Source organism: Oncorhynchus keta, chromosome 5 (assembly GCF_023373465.1).
Source record: "Oncorhynchus keta strain PuntledgeMale-10-30-2019 chromosome 5, Oket_V2, whole genome shotgun sequence".
Lineage (NCBI taxonomy): Eukaryota > Metazoa > Chordata > Actinopteri > Salmoniformes > Salmonidae > Oncorhynchus > Oncorhynchus keta.
Genome location: NC_068425.1, coordinates 15,041,897 through 15,064,258, shown reverse-complemented (window position 1 = coordinate 15,064,258; position 22,362 = coordinate 15,041,897). Strand labels below are relative to the sequence as shown.

At 45.1% G+C, this 22,362-nt stretch overlaps 1 protein-coding gene across 1 annotated transcript in view; it reads left to right on the top strand.

Annotated features, from left to right (window-relative positions):
* The first annotated feature begins 1,049 nt into the window (after positions 1-1,049).
* The window catches only part of LOC118365370 (cAMP-specific 3',5'-cyclic phosphodiesterase 4C-like), an 82,896-nt gene continuing 61,583 nt past the window's right edge, over positions 1,050-22,362 (top strand). Inside the window, exon 1 of the mRNA XM_052518819.1 lies at positions 1,050-2,600. Coding sequence (XP_052374779.1) covers positions 2,305-2,600 — 296 coding nt within the window. The 5' untranslated portion in view covers positions 1,050-2,304. The remainder of the gene's footprint in view (positions 2,601-22,362) is intronic.

Sequence of the window (22,362 nt, the reverse complement as noted above, 5' to 3'; positions counted from 1 at the left end):
TCTGAATCTGTAAATGCTGTTATTGTGTAGTGGAATTGTCTAGGAGCAACAACGGCTCAGCCGCGAAGTGGTAGGCCACAGAAGCTCACAGAATGGGACAGGCGAGTGCTGACGCTCATAAAAATCGCCTGTCTTCAGTTGCAACACTCACTATCAAGTTCCAAACTGCCTCTGGAAGCAACGTCAGCACAATAACTGTTTGTCGGGAGCTTCATGAAATGGGTTTCCATGGCCGTGCAGCCGCACACACAAGCCTATGATCGCCATGCGCAAAGCCAAACGTTGGCTGGAGTGGTGTAAAGCTCACCGCCATTGGACTCTGGAGCAGTGGAAATGTATTCTCTGGAGTGATGAATCACGCTTCACCATCTGGCAGTCTGACAGATTAATGTAGGTTTGGCGGATGCCAGGAGAACGCTACCTGCCCCAATGCATAGTGCCAACTGTAATGTTTGGTAGGAGGAATAATGGTCTGGGGCTGTTTTTCGTGGTTCGGGCTCGGCCCCTTAGTTACAGTGAAGGGAAACCTTAACACTACAGCATACAATAGCATTCTAAACAATGATGTGCTTCCAACTGCAGATTAAAAATCTAATTGTTTAATGCCTTTATGGGTAAGTAGACGTGCTCATATGTGATATTACAAATACTTAATTCTATGGCCCACGGTGCCATAGCATTGCCCGGAGATTGAATAAAAAGTGGAGCTGAGAATCCCTGATCATTATGCATCAGCAGATGAGACGATATGATACGATAATATGATTAACGGAAGGTTGTAGAAATGCAGTTGTGAAAGCGCTCTACAAACGCATCTTGCATTGAGACTGCTCTTGGTTTCAACCCTGCGTGTCCACATATGATCCAATTATGCTGAAAACGGTCAGAGAAATCTAAGTGACACCTCGCATCAGTGGAACGACTGCGACAAATAGCGAAAACGGATACAACAAATAGCGCGTTTTGTGAGAGGTGGTTATCCATTTACTACGGCTTACACTTTTGACCACGTCGGCAGTGCACTAAAAGCAGACAGTGGTGAAAAACGATTTAGTAGCCTATTAAAATACATCAGTTATTTAGATTTTATGTCGAGGGCTTTTCAGGAGAATACCGTCAAATGCGCTTGCATTGACTGCCGAGAAAAGAAAGCAACACGAGGGAAATAATAATTCATTATTAAATTCCTTTCAATCCAAAGAGATAAACCAACTGGACCCGAGCCGCGGGTGTGGGCTTGCTGGAGTGAAAAAAAAGCGAGCGAGAAAGAAGAGAGAGAGAGCGGTGGACTGGAGGGGTTGATGATGCGTTATAGTTAATGTAACATTTGTCAATCTGGAGTTCAGACGTGACAATGGATAGATAATGGAAGCAGCGACTACAGGACTTCGACAGTCAATGCTTTTCTGGTAGCCTTTTATTTTGATAATGCATTGTGCGAAGAAGAGCGGCAAAGAAAATAACATCGCGTGGGTTTTGGATACAGGCACAACCACAACTCCAAAGGCAACCAAAATGATGTAATTAATGGAGATGTTCTAGTGTTCGAAGTCTAATTTAATCTCAGACTGAAATAATTGGATCAAACATTTGAATAGAGGGGAAAGTCGAGACAGTGGGCTCCGCGCGTGCGGCTCAACCTATGTAGTTCCAGATGCACAACGGTATTATGTTACTTTTTATGGCTACAGTTGGAGACCGAGCGGTTACGAGCGAGCTTTAACAGACATGTGCAGTCGGGAGCAGCAATAATACCCCGCATCGCACAGGAGCCAGCGGTCTGTGATTTTGCAACAAGGAGCTGATAAAAGCAATACATTGTTCTGTAACTAAAGTGATCCAGTGCGCAATGGGCGACAAGGCGTCAAACTTCAGGTTGAAGCACCGGCGAGTGGCTATAGTCACCTACCAGACGGATACTTTCACGATTGGCGAAGCTCTAAGCAAAAAAGAAGGGAAGCGTTTTACATTTAGAAGAGAGGTTAACTTTTGGTTGGGAATTTAATTGGATAACGGTAGGAAAAAGAAAGACACTTTCTGGGTGAAATTACTCACATTCTCTGCCTGACAGTACCACTGTGATAATTGTCGAAAGGTTTACATGTTATTATTTAGAATATTACATATAAAATCGGACTGCACTTGACTTGGTCACTTTTGTCTACCCAATTACACAGGGTAGGCTACGATTAAGTGGCAATGATGGACATTAATAGGTTGGTAATTTGAAGTCAAAGAATATATAGCCATATTATTATTTGTGTCAATAAGTTGAGATATAAAAGGGATATTTTAATTTGCACTATGATGGAAGTACCACCACCATGCTCGAAAAAGAGCCTTTCTCTCTCGCTCCCCGTTCCCCGGGAGCAGGCGACCCTAAAGCCTCCGCAACATCTTTGGAGACAGCCACGGACCCCCATCAAAATCAAACACCGGGGATACTCCGACACCGACCGCAAACACCACCGAGGGATAGAGCGCTCTAATGCCATGGACACGAGCGACAGACCGGGGCTTAGGAAGTGTCGGATGTCCTGGCCATCCTCGTTCCAAGGAACCACGAACCCCTCCATCGGCAATTGTGTTGGAAATAGACGGTATGACGTGCATCCAACAAACATGTCCAAACATTACAATCGAAGCACATATGCATAAATAGAGCCACTAATAATGAGTGGGTGGTGCTCTGTGTTAAAGTATGCCGGAAGGGTTAACTGATATGAGGTGTTTGGTATTGGGAGGCGGGACGCGTGGGTTCTCGGTGGCGATGCTTTATGCGTCTTGGGCATGTCAGAGAACATGCGTTTAAGCACTCGGATTGGCACTGTCTGTAAACCCGCCCGCCCACACAAAAACAGGAATAACAAAGAAAAATATCAATAACGCTTTAAGAGTAGCCTAGGCCTATATGACCATGACAAACATATCATATAGATAACAGAAATACATTTGTTTTGCGCGTTTCTAATGGTTTCAAAGGTCTAGTGGGTGCGTTCGTGCGTGCATACTTGACTCAGATAATCTTCCACTGAAGCGTTCGGCTATTGGCAATGTTGGCATAGCTGATACATCATCCATGGGTACAGTTCACATAGAGGTCATCTCCATGTAACATACCTGGACAGGTCAGGTGCATCACCTACAGGCAGTAATTCTCATTTCAGGGCTTGAGTGCCTCTATGATATCATCTTTCTTATTGAATTGAATCAAATTAAAGGTTAAAATGAGAACCAGCAGATTCTGTTTCCCTGTAGGGTGGAACTGACCTGGCTTGGGTTGGCTATAGTCGCGGTAGTTTAGCCATACCTCAAAATCACGCTGTTGTCACGACTCCTTGGAGGGCTGGGGGATTTTGTATTAGCCGAAACGGCTCAAATGTTACGCTGGCTTCCAGCTGCTACATTTCTATTGGATGTTACATTTCAAGAAATCATATAAAAGTGTATTTGTCATGTACTCCTATGCTATTGTAATGGTGAATTTACTCACTCATCATTATTCATTATTCATTCAGGATTATGCATAATCTGTAGGATCCTCGAGGATGTAGAAGTGTTTATAAACATATTCTAGTCTTATTTACAATAAAAGTGATTCCAAAATGACACAATACATTATGTATCATTCATTTCAATTTGGCCCAAAATAATCTGAAACACATCCAAAACAAACAGCAAATGCATCCAGAAAATGTGTAGAGTCAGATGTTTGATGTAGTCATTGTGTACTATTAATATTGGACCAAATACTTCTATTTTGACTACTTTAATAAACACATAAGTGAATTTGTCCCAATACTTTTGGTCTCCTGAAATGGGGGGACTATGTATAAAAGTGCTGTCCTTTTGAAACTGTTCACCGATATGGATGAAAATACCCTCAAATTAAAAGTGCTGGAGTACAGAGCCCAGAAAAAGTCACTGGGGCGGGAGGTAGCCTAGTGGTTAGAGTGTTGGACTAGTAAATGAAAGATTGCAAGATCGAATCCCCGAGCTGACAAGGTAAACATCTGTCCTTCTGCCCCTGAACAAGGCAGTTAACCCACTGTTCCTAAGCCGTCATTGAAAATAACAATTTGTTCTTAATTGACTTGCATAGTTAAAAAAATGGGAAAAAACCTATTCTAATACTTTTGGAGCTCACTGTATAAATAAGAAAAAGGTATGTACTGCAGGAGTTATATAGGATGAGCTATGTCGAGAATACAGTATGCACATACACTGACTATACCAAACATTAGGAACACTTTGCTAATATTGAGTTATCCTCAATTTGTCGGGGAATGGACTCAAGGTGTCGGAAGCTTTCCACAGGGATGCTGGCCCATGTTGACTCCAATGGTTCCCACAGTTGTGTCAAGTTGGCTGGTGCACCATTCTTGATATACACGGAAAACTGTTGAGCGTGAAAAACCCAGCAGCGTTGCAGTTCTTGACACAAACCGTCATAGCCGCAGGAAGTAGGGGTGTTGAGTGTGCTGCAGCATCCCCTGAAACATCAGAATTTAAATATATATATATTTTAAAAATCTCACAAAAATAGTGCCTTTACTAGTCCTGTATTAGTGGACCGATATGCACCTTGGGGGAGATACTGTTTATTGACTACAGCTCAGCGTTCAGCACCAAAGTGCCCTCCAAGCTCATCACAAGCTTAGGACCCTGGGACTAAATACCTTCCTCTGCAACTGTATCCTGGACTTCCTGTCGGGCCACCCCCGGGCTGGTGAGGGTAGGCAACAACACATCTGCCATGCCGACCCTCAAAACGGGGGCCCCTCAGTGATGTGAGCTTAGTCCCCTCCTGATCACGGACTACAGGAAATGGAAGGCCGAGCACCCCCCCCTCCCCCCCATCCACATCGACATGGCTGAGCACCCCCATCCACATCGACGGGGCCGAGCACCCCCATCCACATCGAAGGGGCCGAGCACCCCCCCATCCACATTGACGGGGCCGAGCACCCCCCCCATCCACATTGATGGGGCCGAGCACCCCCATCCACATCGAAGGGGCCGAGCAACCCCCATCCACATTGACGGGGCCGAGCACCCCCCATCCACATTGATGGGGCCGAGCACCCCATCCACATCGACGGGGCCGAGCACCCCCATCCACATCGATGGGGCCGAGCACCCCCCCCCCATCCACATCGACGGGGCCGAGCACCCCCATCCACATCGACGGGGCCGAGCACCCCCATCCACATCGATGGGGCCGAGCACCCCCCCATCCACATCGATGGGGCCGAGCACCCCCCCATCCACATCGACGGGGCCGAGCCCCCCCTCCCCCATCCACATCGACGGGGCTGTAGTGGAGGGGATCGAGAGCATCAAGTTCTTCGGTGTCCACATCACTAAGGAATTAACATGATCCACACACAACAAACAACACAGTGGTGACGAAGGCACGACAATGCCTCTGCTAAATAGTTAACCAAATAGTTCCCAGGACTGTCTGCATTGACCCCATTTAGCACCAACTCTTTTGACTTATCACATACGCTACTGCTTCTACTTATTGTGTATCCAGTAGCCTCGTCACTTTACCCCGACCTGCATGTACATACAGAATCAACCTCAATTACATCGTACCCCTGCACATCCAGTCAGTCCTGGTACTCAGTGTATATAGCCAAGTTATCGCGACTCATTGTGTATTTATTCTTTGTGTTCTTATATTTCTAGTATTTCTCTGTTCTCTCTGCGTTGTAGGGAAGTGGCCGTTAGAAAGCATTTCACTGTTAGTCTACACCTGTTCTTTACGAAGAATGTGACAAACACAATGTGACTTGAGCTGACGTTAAAGGCGAGGTCAGACGGACTGATCTACAAATCACCTTGCATCCTAAATAACTAGTCATTATTATTTTGGATATCAGTCAGTCAGTCCGTCACAATTTACCCATGATACATCACGGTTTTGACGCTCTCGATCACGGCCATTGACATCAACAGGCTTTCTGATTCGGGAAGCTTGGTTCTAGACTAGGCTAGGTTGGGTATTACTGACAATGCTTCATTTTATGATTGCCACAGTGGCACAGAGACCTTGCCCACAGGTTATGAAATAGTGATGCATTATGCTTCAATCCAATATGGCGATAGAATTACCACATAATTCATTCGTTTTTTTTCTAGATAGTAACAGTTGCACAGGAAAGCATCATCAGGGCTGAAAGCTATACTCTGTTGAAGCTTTCCGAATGAACCATTGTAATTGGATGAGCCAAGTTAGACAAAAATCTATATCTGACTGTTGTTTCTCTCACAACAATTAAAAATCCTCCCAGTCCAATATCAATGTTAAACTTCATCAATATGACTATGGCTTCTTTGGCAACTCTTGAGCTGCTATTTCCCAAATGTTTAAAGAACAGGGGGAAAATAAGGAGAACTGAACACCACCTCTGTTTGACTGACTCACATGTTGTATAATTGTATTTTCACATATTCAACACAGAAGCATAAGAGATCATGTGTGTGTGTGTACTGTTTGTGTTTATGTGTAGGAAAGCTAGAGTGAGAAAAAGAGACAGGCCTCCATGCTGTTATTCCAAGCTGTTCCTCCCATGTGACACGCTGATACCCCCAGATGTTTCTCCTGAATGTGTGTGTGTGGGCGTGAAAGAGTGTGTTGGGGTGTTTGTGGTTCTCTCTCACTCCCTCTCTCGCCCTTTCTCCCTCCCTCTCTCTGTTTCTCCCTCCCTCTGTTTCTCCCTCTCTCTCTGTTTCTCTCTCCCTCTGTTTCTCCCTCTCTGTTTCTCCCTCCCTCTCTGTTTCTCCCTCCCCCTCTCTCTGTTTCTCCCTCTCTCTGTTTCTCCCTCCCTCTGTTTCTCCCTCTCTGTTTCTCCCTCCCTCTCTCTCTGTTTCTCCCTCCTCTCTCTCTGTTTCTCCCTCCCTCTCTCTGTTTCTACCTCCCTCGCTCTCTGTTTCTACCTCCCTCGCTCTCTGTTTCTACCTCCCTCGCTCTCTGTTTCTACCTCCCTCGCTCTCTGTTTCTCCCTCCCTCTCTCTCTGTTTCTCTCTCCCTCTCTCTCTGTTTCTCCCTCCCTCTCTCTCTGTTTCTCCCTCCCTCTCTCTCTGTTTCTCCCTCCCCCTCTCTCTATTTCTCCCTCCCTCTCTCTCTGTTTCTCCCTCCCTCACTCTCTGTTTCTCCCTCCCTCCCTCTCTGTTTCTCTCTCCCTCCCCCTCTCTCTCTCTGTTTCCCCCCCCCTCTCTCTCTCTTTCTCTCTCTCTCCCTCTCTCTCTCTGTTTCTCCCTCCCTCTCTCTGTCCCCCCTCTCTCTCTGTTTCTCCCTCCCTCTCTCTCTGTTTCTCCCCCCCTCTCTGTTTCTCCCTCCCTCTCTCTCTCTGTTTCTCCCCCCTCTCTCTCTCTTTCTCTCTCTCCTTCCCTCTCTCTCTCAGGTTCTCCCTCCCTCTCTCTCTGCCCCCCTCTCTATCTCTGTTTCTCCCTCCCTCTCTCTCTGTTTCTCCCTCCCTCTCTCTCTCTGTCCCCCCCCTCTCTCTCTCTCTGTCTCTCTATCTTTCTGTCTCTCTCTCTCTCTCTCCAAATCGGTGGTTTCCAGAGCAGTAGTCCATTAAAGACAGTGATTATTACAGTAATAATAACAGAGTCCTGTGAGTGTCGTGGGCCCCTGCGGGCTGCGGGGAGCCGGGAGCCCTGTCCTAGCTTCCTTTCTGTCATGTTTCTTCTGGGCCACAGACTGCCGGCACGGCAGGCTCCTGGGAATAAGGCCAGCTCAACACTGACTGGAGTGGAATAGCCTGATTTGTATTCAAGTCTCCAGGACATGCTCACAGCCAGTCCAAGCATTAGTGCAGCAGGGCTAACTCTGTCTGACCCTACTCCCTTACTGTGGGTGGCAAGGCGCAGAGAAAGAGATGGAGAGAGAGGGGGGGTGAGCCCAGGCGGCTCGGAGTGTAAGGCTGCGTTTAGACAGGCAGCCCGATTCAGATTTTATTTTCTCACTAATTGGTCTTTTGACCAATCAGATCAGCTCTGAAAAAGATCTGATGTGAAAAGATCAGATGTTTTTTTGGTAAAAACTGCCCTGCAGTTAAATGCCTCTGGGGCAAAGTTACAACATTCATTTTGAAGTGCATGGATGTAAATATTCAATGCTTTGCATCTATTATGTTACTTAACAATGATAGCTCCTTGAATCTCTCAATCAATCATAGACGATTACTGCTGGGTGACTGACGAGCAACCTGGGTGGGGTTGGGGTGGTTTTATGGAGACATGTTGGCTGGGTGGGGTTGGGGTGGTTTTATGGAGACATTTTGGCTGGGTGGGGTTGTTATGTGGAGACATGTTGGCTGGGTGGGGTGGTTATGTGGAGACATGTTGGCTGGGTGGGGTTGGGGTGGTTTTATGGAGACATGTTGGCTGGGTGGGGTGTTGGCTGGGTGGGGTTGGGGTGGTTTTATGGAGACATGTTGGCTGGGTGGGGTTGGGGTGGTTTTTGGAGACATGTTGGCTGGGTGGGGTTGTTATGTGGAGACATGTTGGCTGGGTGGGGTTGTTATGTGGAGACATGTTGGCTGGGTGGGGTTGTTATGTGGAGACATGTTGGCTGGGTGGGGTTGTTATGTGGAGACATGTTGGCTGGGTGGGGTTGTTATGTGGAGACATTTTGGCTGGGTGGGGTGTTGGCTGGGTGGGGTTGGGGTGGTTATGTGGAGACATGTTGGCTGGGTGGGGTTGGGGTGGTTTTGTGGAGACATGTTGGCTGGGTGGGGTGGTTGTGTGGAGACATGTTGGCTGAGTGGGGTGGTTATGTGGAGGTGTTGGTTGGGTGGGGTTGGGGTGGTTGTGTGGAGACATGTTGGCTGGGTGGGGTGTTGGCTGGGTGGGATTGGGGTGGTTGTGTGGAGACATGTTGGCTGGGTGGGGTGGTTGTGTGGAGACATGTTGGCTGAGTGGGGTGGTTATGTGGAGGTGTTGGCTGGGTGGGGTTGGGGTGGTTATGTGGAGACATGTTGGCTGGGTGGGGCTGGGGTTTTGGCTGGGTGGGGTTGGGTTGGGGTGTTGGCTGGGTGGGATGGGGTTGGGGTGTTGGCTGGGTGGGGTGGAGTTGGGGTGTTGGTTGGGTGGGGTGGGGTTGGGGTGTTCGCTGGGTGGGGTGGGGTTGGGGTGTTGGCTGTGTGGGGCTGGGTTGGGGTGTTGGCTGGGTAGAGTTGGGTTGGGGTGTTGGCTGAGTGGGGTTGGGGAAATGGGGTGGGAGGTTGAGGGTGAAGGCCCAAAAATGTTTTGCTTTCTTTTCCTGTTCTATTATAGCTTAAACTCTGTATGTATTTCATACTTTTTTTCCCTCGCTTGAGTGGCTGCCTACAGATACATGTTTTAGAAAAATATAATTTTAAACGGATAATATACCTGACCCCCCCCAATTAAATAAATAAATATAATAATAATAATAATAATAATACAAAATATAAAAATACCAATTAGTTAAAAAATGAACAAAATTGGTCTGCACAGCATAAGGGGGTTTGTGAGTGGTGGCTGGTAAAGTAGAGTGTGTGTGTCTGTCTGTGTACATTTTGTATGTACACAACAGTGTGTTTGTGAGGTCAGAAATATCTCTGTGTCTAAGTGTGCACTTTAGGTCATTAGTGAAATGGTGTGCATCTGTTTGTGGGTGTCTGCAATTAGGACAGCGTTTGTATGAATAAATATTATGGGAGTGGTTTGTGTTTAATCAATTGTGTTTGTGCATGTGTGGCTGTGTGTGTTTGTGTTGGTGGCAGGATGGTGTGGTAGCTGTGTCTGGATGGTAATAAGGCTTGTTTTATCTACATTCATATCGTAGAGGGGTTGGGATGGGGGGAGTCACACCATTTTCATTCTTTTCATATATGACGTCAGAATAATAATGAAAGTTGTGAGCTAGGTGCCTGGGCCCCCCTCTGGATTTATCAAGCTTTATTACTAACAGTTTGTCTCTAGCAGGCAGCTCTCCCTCTCTGTAACCCAGGGCAAGTGTAGCTTCCTTCAGGCCCATGGTATCTAAGGGGACACAGCTTCACGCACATCTGCTTCTTCCCTTACTGATGTCCTGCTGTTGACACATGCTAGCATTTTTAAAGGCCATGTGCAGTCAAATTTCCGTTTTTCCATTTTTTTTTGTAAAATATTGTACAACATCTGATGACTCTAACACTGTAAATGTGTTATTTCCTGATAGCTGCTCGTTGAAAATACAATCTATGCAGGACCTTCTAATCAGCAGGTTTTGCATGGCTTAAGTTTTGACTTGCTTGGTAACATCACCAGGCGGTATAAGTTAATAGACCAATCACAGATAGAGGTCCAAACCCCTCTACCAGCAGCTAGTTTTCAGGTTACATATCCATCCTATGAGGCCCCTCCCATTAGGTCCCTCACTCAGACCACTCCCACAGTCCTAGCAAAATTATCGCTTTGACCATTTGACCCCCACAAGAGCCAACTTCTGTCTGTAGAGTCTGAACAGTTGGGCTGCACACTAATATGACCACACCATCGAAAGGCAGTGGCGTGTATCCATGGGTGCCAAGGGAAGCCAGGCTTCCCAAAAATATAAAATAATGTTTATTTCGTCTCTCTGTGTTTCATCATTTCCCTTCAATTCACAAGAGGCTGAATGTATCTCACCGGAGAGAAGGCACCCGAGCGAACAAAACAGCGCCCCTCTGTCTCTCTATGTGCAGCCCATCTATCTGATGCTATCTGGTCAAAAAGTGTATGATATTGTTGCCGCCTGTAGCATTGAAGGCAAAGGAAGCCAGCGAGCATTTGGCCTTGATAAACTGAGTGAGCTCAATTGTGAATGGTCCTGGCACACCAAAAAAAAGTGTCAATGGAAGCCAGCTTGGATTTGGCTTCACACCAATCACATCAAGCCAAATGCCATTAACAGAAGCAAACTTGAATTGTTGCATCTCACTGTGTTGTTGTGCTCCTCTGGCTAGCTAGCGGCCCTTTCCTAAATTAGCCATGGACGGAGATAGGGATTTGGACTTGGGGTTTTACTTAATTCTCTGTACTGGCCATTGATTGTAACGGGGATTCTGATCCAATCATAGATTAACACATTGTGTTTTTGGCCTGAGAGGAGGGAAGTTTAATATGTAGCTAGATGTAGTAGGCTAATGTTAACTAGCTGACTAATTGTTGCCCATGAAAGGAAGTTAGGCTAGTGAGCAAGCATTTGAGCCAGGTAGCCTAGGACAACAAAAACTAAAAGTGTGTAATATATGACAGCGTCATAGACTTTTTCAGCAACATGAAAGAGGAAGATGGCCTTGGTGTTTCTCTACAAGTATGGTGAGGTAACATGTTTTTTCTACTTACGCACGCACACACACACACAGAAATCAGTACCATGGACAGCCACATGTAATTTAGCTTACGTTGATTGGACTAAATTGTTTTTGGAATCTTTTAGTTGTCATCTTTTAGTTAGAATAAACATAGTTGATTTAATGATGTTGAAGTTGAAATGGTGCTGGAATAGTGGAGGCAGCGCCTGTTTTCTTTGAGCCTTGTGGGAACTCTCCAGTGTTCTAAATCAGTAGTTGTTTAGTTGTCCGAATTTTCTTTTAAAAGGAACTTGTTTCTGAATGCTGTAGGTCATGTAACTGTTTGTTACATGCAATATGCTTTGTGGACTCCGCCCAGGCAGGTGTTGCTCTCCGGTTTTGTGATGAAACAAAGGTGTGTTTGAATTTTGCCACTGTGTCTTCTTATTGTCTCAGCTGTTAGGCCTACATATCACGGTGGCAAGGCATATGAACTAACAGGTTAATTATCACAACACATATGTGGTAATATGGCTTTTTTTCCCTGGCTTGGCTTCCCCAGTGATTTTACCCACGCACCCCTACTGTTGAAAGGTGAGACTCTCACAAACACATACGTGTTGGTTGTTTAGCTCTAGGATGCACACAAGACTCGTCTGAAGGTAGCCCGGTATCAGTTGAACAACTGGATGGAGATATACGTATACGGAAGTAGTTCCGTGTCAAAGAAAGGGTTAATTATGCATAAAAATATATATAAATGCTGATCTTTCTTCAAGCTCTAAGAAACAGACTTTAAAACAAACTTCCTTTTGATTTATTTTTGGACTGTCTGCTTTGTCATGTATCAAACAAAATAAAATTGTATTGGTCACATATTTAGCAGATGTTATTGCGAGATCTAAAGTAAAAGAATGGAGTTAAGAAATATATAAATATTAGGATGAACAATATCAGAGTGGCAGTGACTAAAATCCAGTAGAATAGAATACAGTATATACATATGAAATGAGTAAAGCCATTATTAAAGTGACCAGTGATTCCATGTCTATGTATATAGGGCAGCAGCCTCTAAAGTGCAGGGTTGAGTAACCGGGTGGTAGCCGGCTAGTGATGGCTGTTTAACAGTCTGATGGCCTTGAGATAGAAGCTGTTTTTCAGTTTCTCGATCCCAGCTTTGATGCACCTGTACTGACCTCGCCTTCTGGATGATAGCGGGGTGAACAGGCAGTGGCTCGGGTGGTTGATGTCCTTGATGATCTTTTTGGACTTCCTGTGACATCGGGTTCTGTACGCGTGAATATGAACATGTTATTCAATCCGTTTCTATGGGCTAACAGCAGTAAGGCCAAATTCAATGTTTAATAAAATAATTTTAAAATATTCTTACAGGGGTCCTAAAATTTAAAATCAAATAGAAAAACGATCCATGGTATAACCATCTTAAAACAGTTCCATTTGTTAACTTAGTAGAACCGCCCTTGAAAGGCTTAGACCTTTACTGGTAAATGGATGTTTACATGCAGTTATATTGTTGGATCCCTCTGCCCTTATCTTATTTTCCATCTATCAGATGCAGGAAAGATCGGGGCTATAATACTTTTTACTTACTGCTTTTTGGCATCTCTGTGGCTTGAACAAGCACTTCACTTCCTCATCAAGAGAACTTTACTTAGGGGTCATCAACACTAATAAGGAAATAGTGCTGCAAAATTCAAATACATACGCTATAGCTTAAATGTCCGTGATAGTGAACGGAAACCACATCAGTCGATCATCATGGTCCCCTGGAGGCCCCAGCCTCCTGTAGATAATGTATGGTCATGACTGGATCAGTGTACTGCTGACTCTTGTGTGTGTATCAACATCACACAGACAGACAGCCCTCTCACCTATGGGCCAGCCTGGAGACAACTCAGGACAAAAATCAATTCCCTCTGACCTCTTGCCAGATGAGATGGGACTGTGATCCCAAAGGTGACCGTATTACCGTTGTGTCATAGCTTGCTTGAATCACATTGGTTAGTTGAACAGAAACAGCGTCACTGTGGGGAGTAGCCCAGCCTAGTGCATGGGTGGCATACAGGCGACATGTTGAGTGAAAGCAACCTGTGGAGGAAACCAGCCGTGTGTGTGGAAGTTTTTTTTTTGATTTTTATTACAGCCAGTCAACCTGAGTAGACTGCTTTCAGTAGTATAGTAGTATATGCCATTTAGCAGACGCTTTTATCCAAAGCGACTTACAGTCATGTGTGCATACATTCTACGTATGGGTGGTCCCGGGAATCGAACCCACTACCCTGGCGTTACAAGCGCCATGCTCTACCAACTGTGCTACAGAAGGACCACTTTCATACATTTTTTACAAATTCAACTAGTTATCTTGTCCTTGCTGTATAATGTAACCTGTAACAGAGTCTGAGAGGCTGACTGTGTCTCCCCATGTGTATCTCTCTCTCTCTCTATCTCTCTATATCTCTCTCTATCTCTCTCTCTATCTCTCTCTCTATCTCTATCTCTCTATCTCTCTATCTTTGTATGACAGTCTTTCAGTCTATCAGTCACTGTCCCAAGCCCAATACACTCTGGAAAGTTAGTTACCAGAAGAATGACAGATGCTGAAAGAGGAACCTGTTGCTATGGTTACTTGTTTTAAGGATGTGTATAACAGCTACATTTACCTAAAAAGCCTCAGCCTCTGATGGGTATTACTGGGTGATGTTTCGGCACATGACCTCCACACATACATTATGAGTGCTGTTGGGATGTGGTGGAAACTGAATCACGATTTTCTGTAGCCTTGCCCTTTGAACCACAGTGTTCTGAAAGTATATTTTTCACTGGCCTGAGTCTCCAACCATTTCCACCCCTCCCTCCCTCCCTCCCCTACGGCTTGAGGTATTCCCTACGCCTACGCCTCCCATGCCGCCGCTATCCAGGAGTGAGCGTCAAACTCTGTGGTTGCTCTTGTAACTGCTGATTGGCTCGCTGACATAATCGTTTAGCACCTAATTAGATAGACCTGCAGTTGATCACATCCAGCTGCATTGTGAGGTTCCCATACTGTCGATATACAGCCTCAGCAACACATACCGTATACTCTACATATCCACATACGGTTAATGTACTGTGCATGAATTATACTAACAATACATAATGTATGATAACCACAATTTGTCCTTTTTCATTTACGTGGTGTCAACGGTTTGGTTCAGATGCAGGTTAGTCTTTTCTCTGCACATACAGTGTGTTTCCGTGTTAACATTTGGTCCTAATTCGTGTCTGATGGCTGCTCATACAGCCGGAGTTCTCTATCTGTTCAGTGTTCACTCAGGCTGATCCAGAAAAGCCAGACGTTCAGGCGTTCTCCATTGACACCTAACAGGTTGTTTTACACACTAGCTCAGGCCAGTGAGTAAAACAGGGGTCCTTCAGGGCCCCTCCAGATGTAGCTTTCCCTGCTCATTAGTATGTTCTCTGCTCAAGTACCTGCAGGCTTTGTTTTGGCTTCCTCCATGTTCCCCCTCTCTCTCTAGTCTAGATCCATCATCTCTGCTAACCAGAGCCTCCATCTCCCCTGTTGTCTGTCTATTGGACGTTCTGCTGCATATCGGCTATTTATAACCTTGCTGTTTGGTTATCTTCTTTAGTCTGCATGACTCTCAATACATTTTCTCTTTTATGATATTCAGCGTTTTACACTTGACCTCCAGTTAGTCGTCTTCTTTTATCTTCAAGCGCCTTGAATCCACTTAGCTCTCTCCAGTGATTTCTCTCTCACTGTCCTTTTCTCTCGTTCTCTCTCCCCCTTCCATACCTCTCCCCCTTCTCTCTCTCTCTCTCTCTCTCTCTCTCTCTCTCTCCTCTCCCCCTCTCTCTCTCTCTCTCTCTCTCTCTCTCTCTCTCTCTCTCTCTCTCTCTCTCTCTCTCTCTCTCTCTCTCTCTCTCTCTCTCTCTCTCTCTCTCTCTCTCTCTCTCTCTCTCTCTCTCTCTCTCTCTCTCTCTCTCTCTCTCTCTCTCTAGAATATCAGGTGTTCCACACCCCATCATCCTCTCAGCTGGCTTGCTATTCTTGATAAGCCCTGTCGACTCTGCTATTTCTCCTTATATAATAATATTGTTAATAGGACTCCTTGTCTACTGTAATGACTAACTTCGATCACAGCAAGTCTCCCAGCACTGGTCTACTCTCCCATCAGCTCTATTAAATGGTAGAAATATTGGCTATTCTCTCCTCTCTTTCTCTCCCAATTCTGTGCTTCTGTCCTCTTTATAAGATCCCTGATGCCTCTCAGGTTCTCTCTCTTGCCAACTGCTGTGTTAATCACACGGCTGTTCCCTCCCTTTTATCTTAACTCTCTCATTTCTTCTCCTTCCCACTCCCCTCTCCTCTCGTCCACCGAGTTCACCGTGATCTAGATAGCAGACTATCTCTTCTGTTCACTGTGATATAGATAGCAGACTATCTCTTCTGTTCACCGTGATCTAGATAGCAGACTATCTCTTCTGTTCACTGTGATATAGATAGCAGACTATCTCTTCTGTTCACCGTGATCTAGATAGCAGACTATCTCTTCTGTTCACTGTGATCTAGATAGCAGACGATCTCTTCTGTTCACCGTGATCTAGATAGCAGACTATCTCTTCTGTTCACTGTGATCTAGATAGCAGACTATCTCTTCTGTTCACTGTGATCTAGATAGCAGACTATCTCTTCTGTTCACCGTGATCTAGATAGCAGACTATCTCTTCTGTTCACTGTGATCTAGATAGCGGACTATCTCTTCTGTTCACTGTGATCTAGATAGCGGACTATCTCTTCTGTTCACCATGCATTTTCTGAATCTCAATGTCTCTCGCTCTCCTCTCCATCGCTCCATCTCCCCAGGTGAGATGAGCTGCCCGCCACTACCATTGTGCTCTGCATTATCTTATCTCATCTCCTGACACAGAAATATGATGCTTTGACAGTACCATTCGGGACTCGAGTCACATAATTGCTGTCTAGACGAGCACAGCCAGGGTGATATTTGTGTACCCTCAAATATATTTATATTTTAAAATTCATTACATTCCCTGACTTTCTAGATTTCTTGGTAAGTAACATGTACCTTTTATTACTGAGACCAAGTCATATTAATGAGAGAGACCTGTAGTATTATTACTGAGACCAAGTCATATTCCTGAGAGAGACCTGTAGTATTATTACTGAGACCAAGTCATATTCCTGAGAGAGACCTGTAGTATTATTACTGAGACCAAGTCATATTATTGAGAGAGACCTGTAGTATTATTACTGAGACCAAATCATATTCCTGAGAGAGACCTGTAGTATTATTACTGAGACCAAGCCATATTATTGAGAGAGACCTGTAGTATTATTAGAGACCAAGTCATATTATTGAGAGAGACCTGTAGTATTATTGGCGCAGGCAGAGATGCAACAGCAGCTTGGCGAGAGGACAACCCCCTGGAGGGTGCTTTAGGAGTCTGCTGCTCTCTCTCAGAGGAGAGGCTGCCTGACTGAAGAGGAGAGACTGGATGTCACAGCACATCTCCCATCCATCAATAACCTAGTAGTCATACTGGAGACGGGAAAGAAGCAGAGCAGAATGGAGAACTAATGCAAGTTACAACAGGGATCACACGTACACACCCAGACACACACAGGCGGAGAAAGTACCTCGTTTAGGTCAGCAACTTGCCACGAATCAGGGCAGAACCGAGTCAATGACATCACCTGGGAATGGAATGTGGCTAGCCACAGCACAGCGAATGCAGCCAGACATGAGAGAGTCAGTCCTGTGTGTATCTGTATAGAGTATGCAGGCTGAGGCAACGGCAGTTTTACTTCCTGTCGTTCTCCTGCCTAATACACCAGGCCCCATGGGATACATCTTTCCCAGAATTACTGGCAGGATCTCAAACTCCCAATTCAGTGGATAATTAGAAGAAGGTGGCAATCCCGGGTCCCGGGAGGAAGGACAGATGGCAGCCATCGCAAGCAGCAGAATATGTCACTGACTGACTGTCATACTGTACTGTCATAATGTACAGCAGAGCCAATACATAGCCGTGCCTTGTCTATATGTCCTCTTTTCCCTATTGGATTGGAAATAATACATGTTGATCATTGTGCCATAATATCACCATGTACAGTATTTAGCAATACATTCTGGTTGAGAAAATAGAACACGTCTGACTTATGACATGATTAATGTGTTGATTTCGAAATGCCGGAGAGGTTGTGTTCTCTAGGGAGAGAGCGAGCGAGTCAGAGAGCGAGTCAGAGAGAGAGAGAGAGAGATGGTGAGGGTGTGTGTAGAGATGGAGGAGAAATTGGCCTCCGTTGGCCTGTCTTGGTCTTGCTTGGCTCTGCTCTGCTGTGGTTGTATGGGAATTGTCTTGCTTAGCTCTGCTCTCCTGTGGTTGTATGGGAATTGTCTTGCTTAGCTCTGCTCTCCTGTGGTTGTATGGGAATTGTCTTGCTTGGCTCTGCTCTGCTGTGTTTGTATGGGAATTGTCTTGCTTGGCTCTGCTCTGCTGTGGTTGTATGGGAATTGTCTTGCTTGGCTCTGCTCTGCTGTGGTTGTATGGGAATTGTCTTGCTTGGCTCTGCTCTGCTGTGGTTGTATGGGAATTGTCTTGCTTGGCTCTGCTCTGCGTGGTTGTATGGGAATTGTCTTGCTTGGCTCTGCTCTGCTGTGGTTGTATGGGAATTGTCTTGCTTGGCTTTGCTCTGCTGTGGTTGTATGGGAATTGTCTTGCTTGGCTCTGCTCTGCTGTGGTTGTATGGGAATTGTCTTGCTCGGCTCTGCTCTGCGTGTTTGTATGGGAATTGTCTTGCTTGGCTCTGCTCTGCTGTGGTTGTATGGGAATTGTCTTGCTTGGCTCTGCTCTGCTGTGGTTGTATGGGAATTGTCTTGCTCGGCTCTGCTCTGCGTGTTTGTATGGGAATTGTCTTGCTTGGCTCTGCTCTGCTGTGGTTGTATGGGAATTGTCTTGCTTGGCTCTGCTCTGCTGTGTTTGTATGGGAATTGTCTTGCTTGGCTCTGCTCTGCTGTGGTTGTATGGGAATTGTCTTGCTTGGCTCTGCTCTGCTGTGGTTGTATGGGAATTGTCTTGCTTGGCTCTGCTCTGCTGTGGTTGTATGGGAATTGTCTTGCTTGGCTCTGCTCTGCTGTGGTTGTATGGGAATTGAACTGGAAGCAACTGTTTCTGACTCACCATCTTTACATAACCGCCAGACAAATAACATTTTGTTCACAAATATATATTTTGTTGATGGCACCAGGAAATGTTGAAGTGTGCTACTTGCTATGGTATTTATATACAGATGTGTCTGAACTTGAGATTTTTGCAGATATTAGTGTTTTTAAATGAATGATGTTTGACGTAGAAACACACTGACTGGATTGAAATGCTTCATGAATTTGATTGTACCTTTTTTTCATCATATTTCAACTTTGAGTGTCGATGGCTGTCTGTGGGTTTGGTGTGTCTGTGTAAGTGTTTGTGTGGGTGGATGTGCACGCATATATGAGTGCAGCATCTACAGATGTAGGATCTTAATATGAGCCAGTTTGCTACAGCAGGAAAATAATCCTGCACCAACAGGACATGTGAATTATTATGTGGATTATAATGAATAGACATTTATTTTCGTAGGGGTTGATACATTTTTCATCAGGGCAAATCAAGTCTGACATTTTAACGTGTAAATTACAAACTTTAGAAGCCTTTTTAAACCTTGAATACGCTACAAGTTCGTGTTTGCTTCTCTGATCAAATTAAGATCCCACATCCAAACAAGTCATTGCTATTGCTAAAGCATAGGCATGATTCTGAGAAATCCTACCGCAAAAGGCGTCCAAGCACAAACCACAATGTATGGCTTTGGAATATAGAGCAGCATTTTCCAAGACGAGGTTATTGAAAACACTCAAGGTTTCTACATAATGTATGAGAAGCCTTGATGTATAGCCATACAGCCCACTGTTGGGTTTACAGTGGGACCTGGCAATGCACACTGCTATTCTGCTTGGTCTCTCCCTCAGCCTCAGGAGAGAGGATTCATTTATAACGTTCCTGACCTCTGTTCGATCAGAGGCCAGGAAGTGGGGACACAGCTTGTTTTGTCACAGTGCCCTGTCTATCTGTTCTGTGCGTTCAGAAAGTTCACACCCCTGTTATAGCCTGAATTAAAAATGGATTCAACTGAGAGTTTTGTTGTTGTTGTCACTGGCCAACACACAATACCCGATAATGTCAAAGTGGAATTATGTTTTTCATTTCTTTTTACAAATTCATAAAAAATGACAATTTGAAATGTCTTGAGTCAAGAAGTATTCAACCCATTTGTTATGGCAAGCCTAAATACGTTTAGGATTTAAAATGTGCCCTCAGTGAATTTCAAACACAGATTCAACCACAAAGACCAGGGAGGTTTTCCTGGTTTTCCAAGAAGGGCAACAACAAAAAAAGAAGAAGACATTGAATATCCTTTTGAGAATGAATTAGACTTTGGATTGTGTATCAATACACCCAGTCACTACAAAGATACAGGTATCCTTCCTTACTCTGTGCCGGTGAGGAATGGAATCACTCAGGGATTTCACCATGAGGCCAATGGTGACTTTAAAACAGACTTTAATGGCTGTGAGGAGAAAACTAAGAATGGATCATCAACGTTGTATTTACTCCACAATACAAACCTAATTGAAAGAAGGAACCAGAATAAAACTATTCCAAAACAACCATCCTCTTTGCAACAAGGCACTAAAGTAATACTGCAAAAAATGTGGAAAAGTAAAACATTCTTTTGTCGTCCAATAGAACACATTACTTAGTATCAATCATCATATTTTCAAGCATAGCAGTGGCTGCATCATGTTATGCTTGTAATCGTTAAGGACTGGGGAGTTTTTCAGGATAAAAAAATTAACGGAATCTAGCTAAGCACAGGGAAAGTCAGAGTAAAACCTGGTTCAATCTGCTTTCCACCAGACACTGGGAGATGAATTCAGGGCAATAAGCTAAAAACCCAAGGCCAAATCTACACGTACCAAGACGACACCGAATGTTCCTGAGTGGCCGAGTTACAGTTTTCTCTTAAATCTGCTTAGAAAGTCTATGGCAAGACCTGAAAATGGTTGTCTAGCAATGATCAACAACCAATTGATCAACAACCAATTTGACAGAGCTTGAACAATTTTGAAAATAATATTGGGCATATGTTGCACAATCCAGGTCTGTAAAGATTTTAGAGACTTATCCAGAAAGAAAGTACGAAAATGTAGGCACTCACTACTCTAAATCGCTCTGGATAAGAGCGTATGCTAAATGACTAAAATATAAGAAATCCTGCTCATCACCATCCAGGCCATTAGCTGGCCAAAAGGTCCCTGCGGACTGGACCTGGTATTCCCAGTGGATACTGGACTTGTCAGTCTGAGAGCCGGATCCTCTTTAAAATACCATGACTGTTTCATGGGCTGTGGCCATATGCTGCAGTGCACTGTGAGTGGCGGTCAGTGCAGGTCATCAGCACGAAGCTGGAATGGGATTCATGGAGGGCGGAGGGAGGCCAGAGGCTGGGTTTTATACTGGCAAATTAATTAATAACAGTGATGAGCCGTCCTGGCCTTGACTCTCTCTCTCTCTCTCTCTCTCTCTCTCTCTCTCTCTCTCTCTCTCTCTCTCTCTCTCTCTCTCTCTCTCTGTCTCTGTCTCTGTCACTTGACCTTTGTCAGTTCATTCTCAGCTCCATCCTACTATATAAATATCTCTTGCCCCCATCTCTCACACACAGACTCACACATATGCAAATACGCTGGACATACACTTAGTGTGAAAACAGTCCGGGTGGGGAGTCTACAGTATATTCCAGTGTAATTCTGGCCATGCTGAGTAACATAACCTACAGTAACAACCTAATGAGGTGTCTTTGAGGGTGACGCTCTCTCTCTCTCTCACACACACCCCTTCTTCCTCTAGTTCTGCTCCTGAGAGTTTTATTCCCAGTGACAGATGAAGGGACATGTCGTTGTTTGTTTAGACCCTGTTTGCTGTCATCCAAGGTGACACTGGAGCCCAGCCTTTTGTGGAGGGCAGGTGGGATGAGGACCGGAGACTCCCAGGGAGAGGGAGCATAGGCAGACTAGAGAGGGTGAGAGGAGGAGATCGTGGCTGGAGACCGTGGCCCAGCTGAGAGGTTAACAGAGGGTGAGAGGAGGAGATCGTGGCTGGAGACCATGGCCCAGTTGTCATGAATGATTTCGGGGCTCTCACGTTTTGTCACTTCAAATTAGAGGAAGCCGAACCTCAAGCCAGCTGTGATTGGTTGTGTTGCCCGTCAGTAATCTGGCCACATCAGCCCCAGCCAGTGGAGCATAGTTTGTCAGGGCCCACCCTCCTCTCTGTGAGGGGGCTATAAATAGAAGGAGGAGAGGAGACAGGAGGCCCGAGGCTCCAAATGTAATGAGATTAAACCCAACCAGCTTCAGCTTCCAGTGTTGGTTGAGCTTTATTTCTGCTTCCTTTCTGCTTTTCAATGTGTGCATGCAAGATATTGACTGTGTCGGCTGCTGCTGTTGCATGAGTGGAGGAAGATTGTGGATTGATCATTTGCGTTTGGATCATCTGTTTGTGTGTCAGTGAGTGTGTTGATGCGTGTGTGTGTGTGCTCTATATGCATTAGAAAGAGTGTGTGTGTGTGTGCTCTATATGCATTTGAAAGAGTGTGTGTGTGTGTGTGTGCTCTATATGCATTAGAAAGAGTGCGTGTGTGTGTGTGCTCTATATGCATTTGAAAGAGAGTGTGTGTGTGTGTGTGTGTGTGTGTGTGTGTGTGTGTGTGTGTGTGTGTGTGTGTGTGTGTGTGTGTGTGTGTGTGTGTGTGTGTGTGTGTGTGTGTGTGTGTGTGTGTGTGTGTGTGTGTGTGTGTGTGTGTGTGTGTGTGTGTAATGTCCTCATTTTGCAGCACTCTGGGCATGGCACATCTTCTAAAGATGTTTGTCATGAGGGTAAAGCATTTGTCACTATAGCATTCTGCCATCGGGATGTTGTA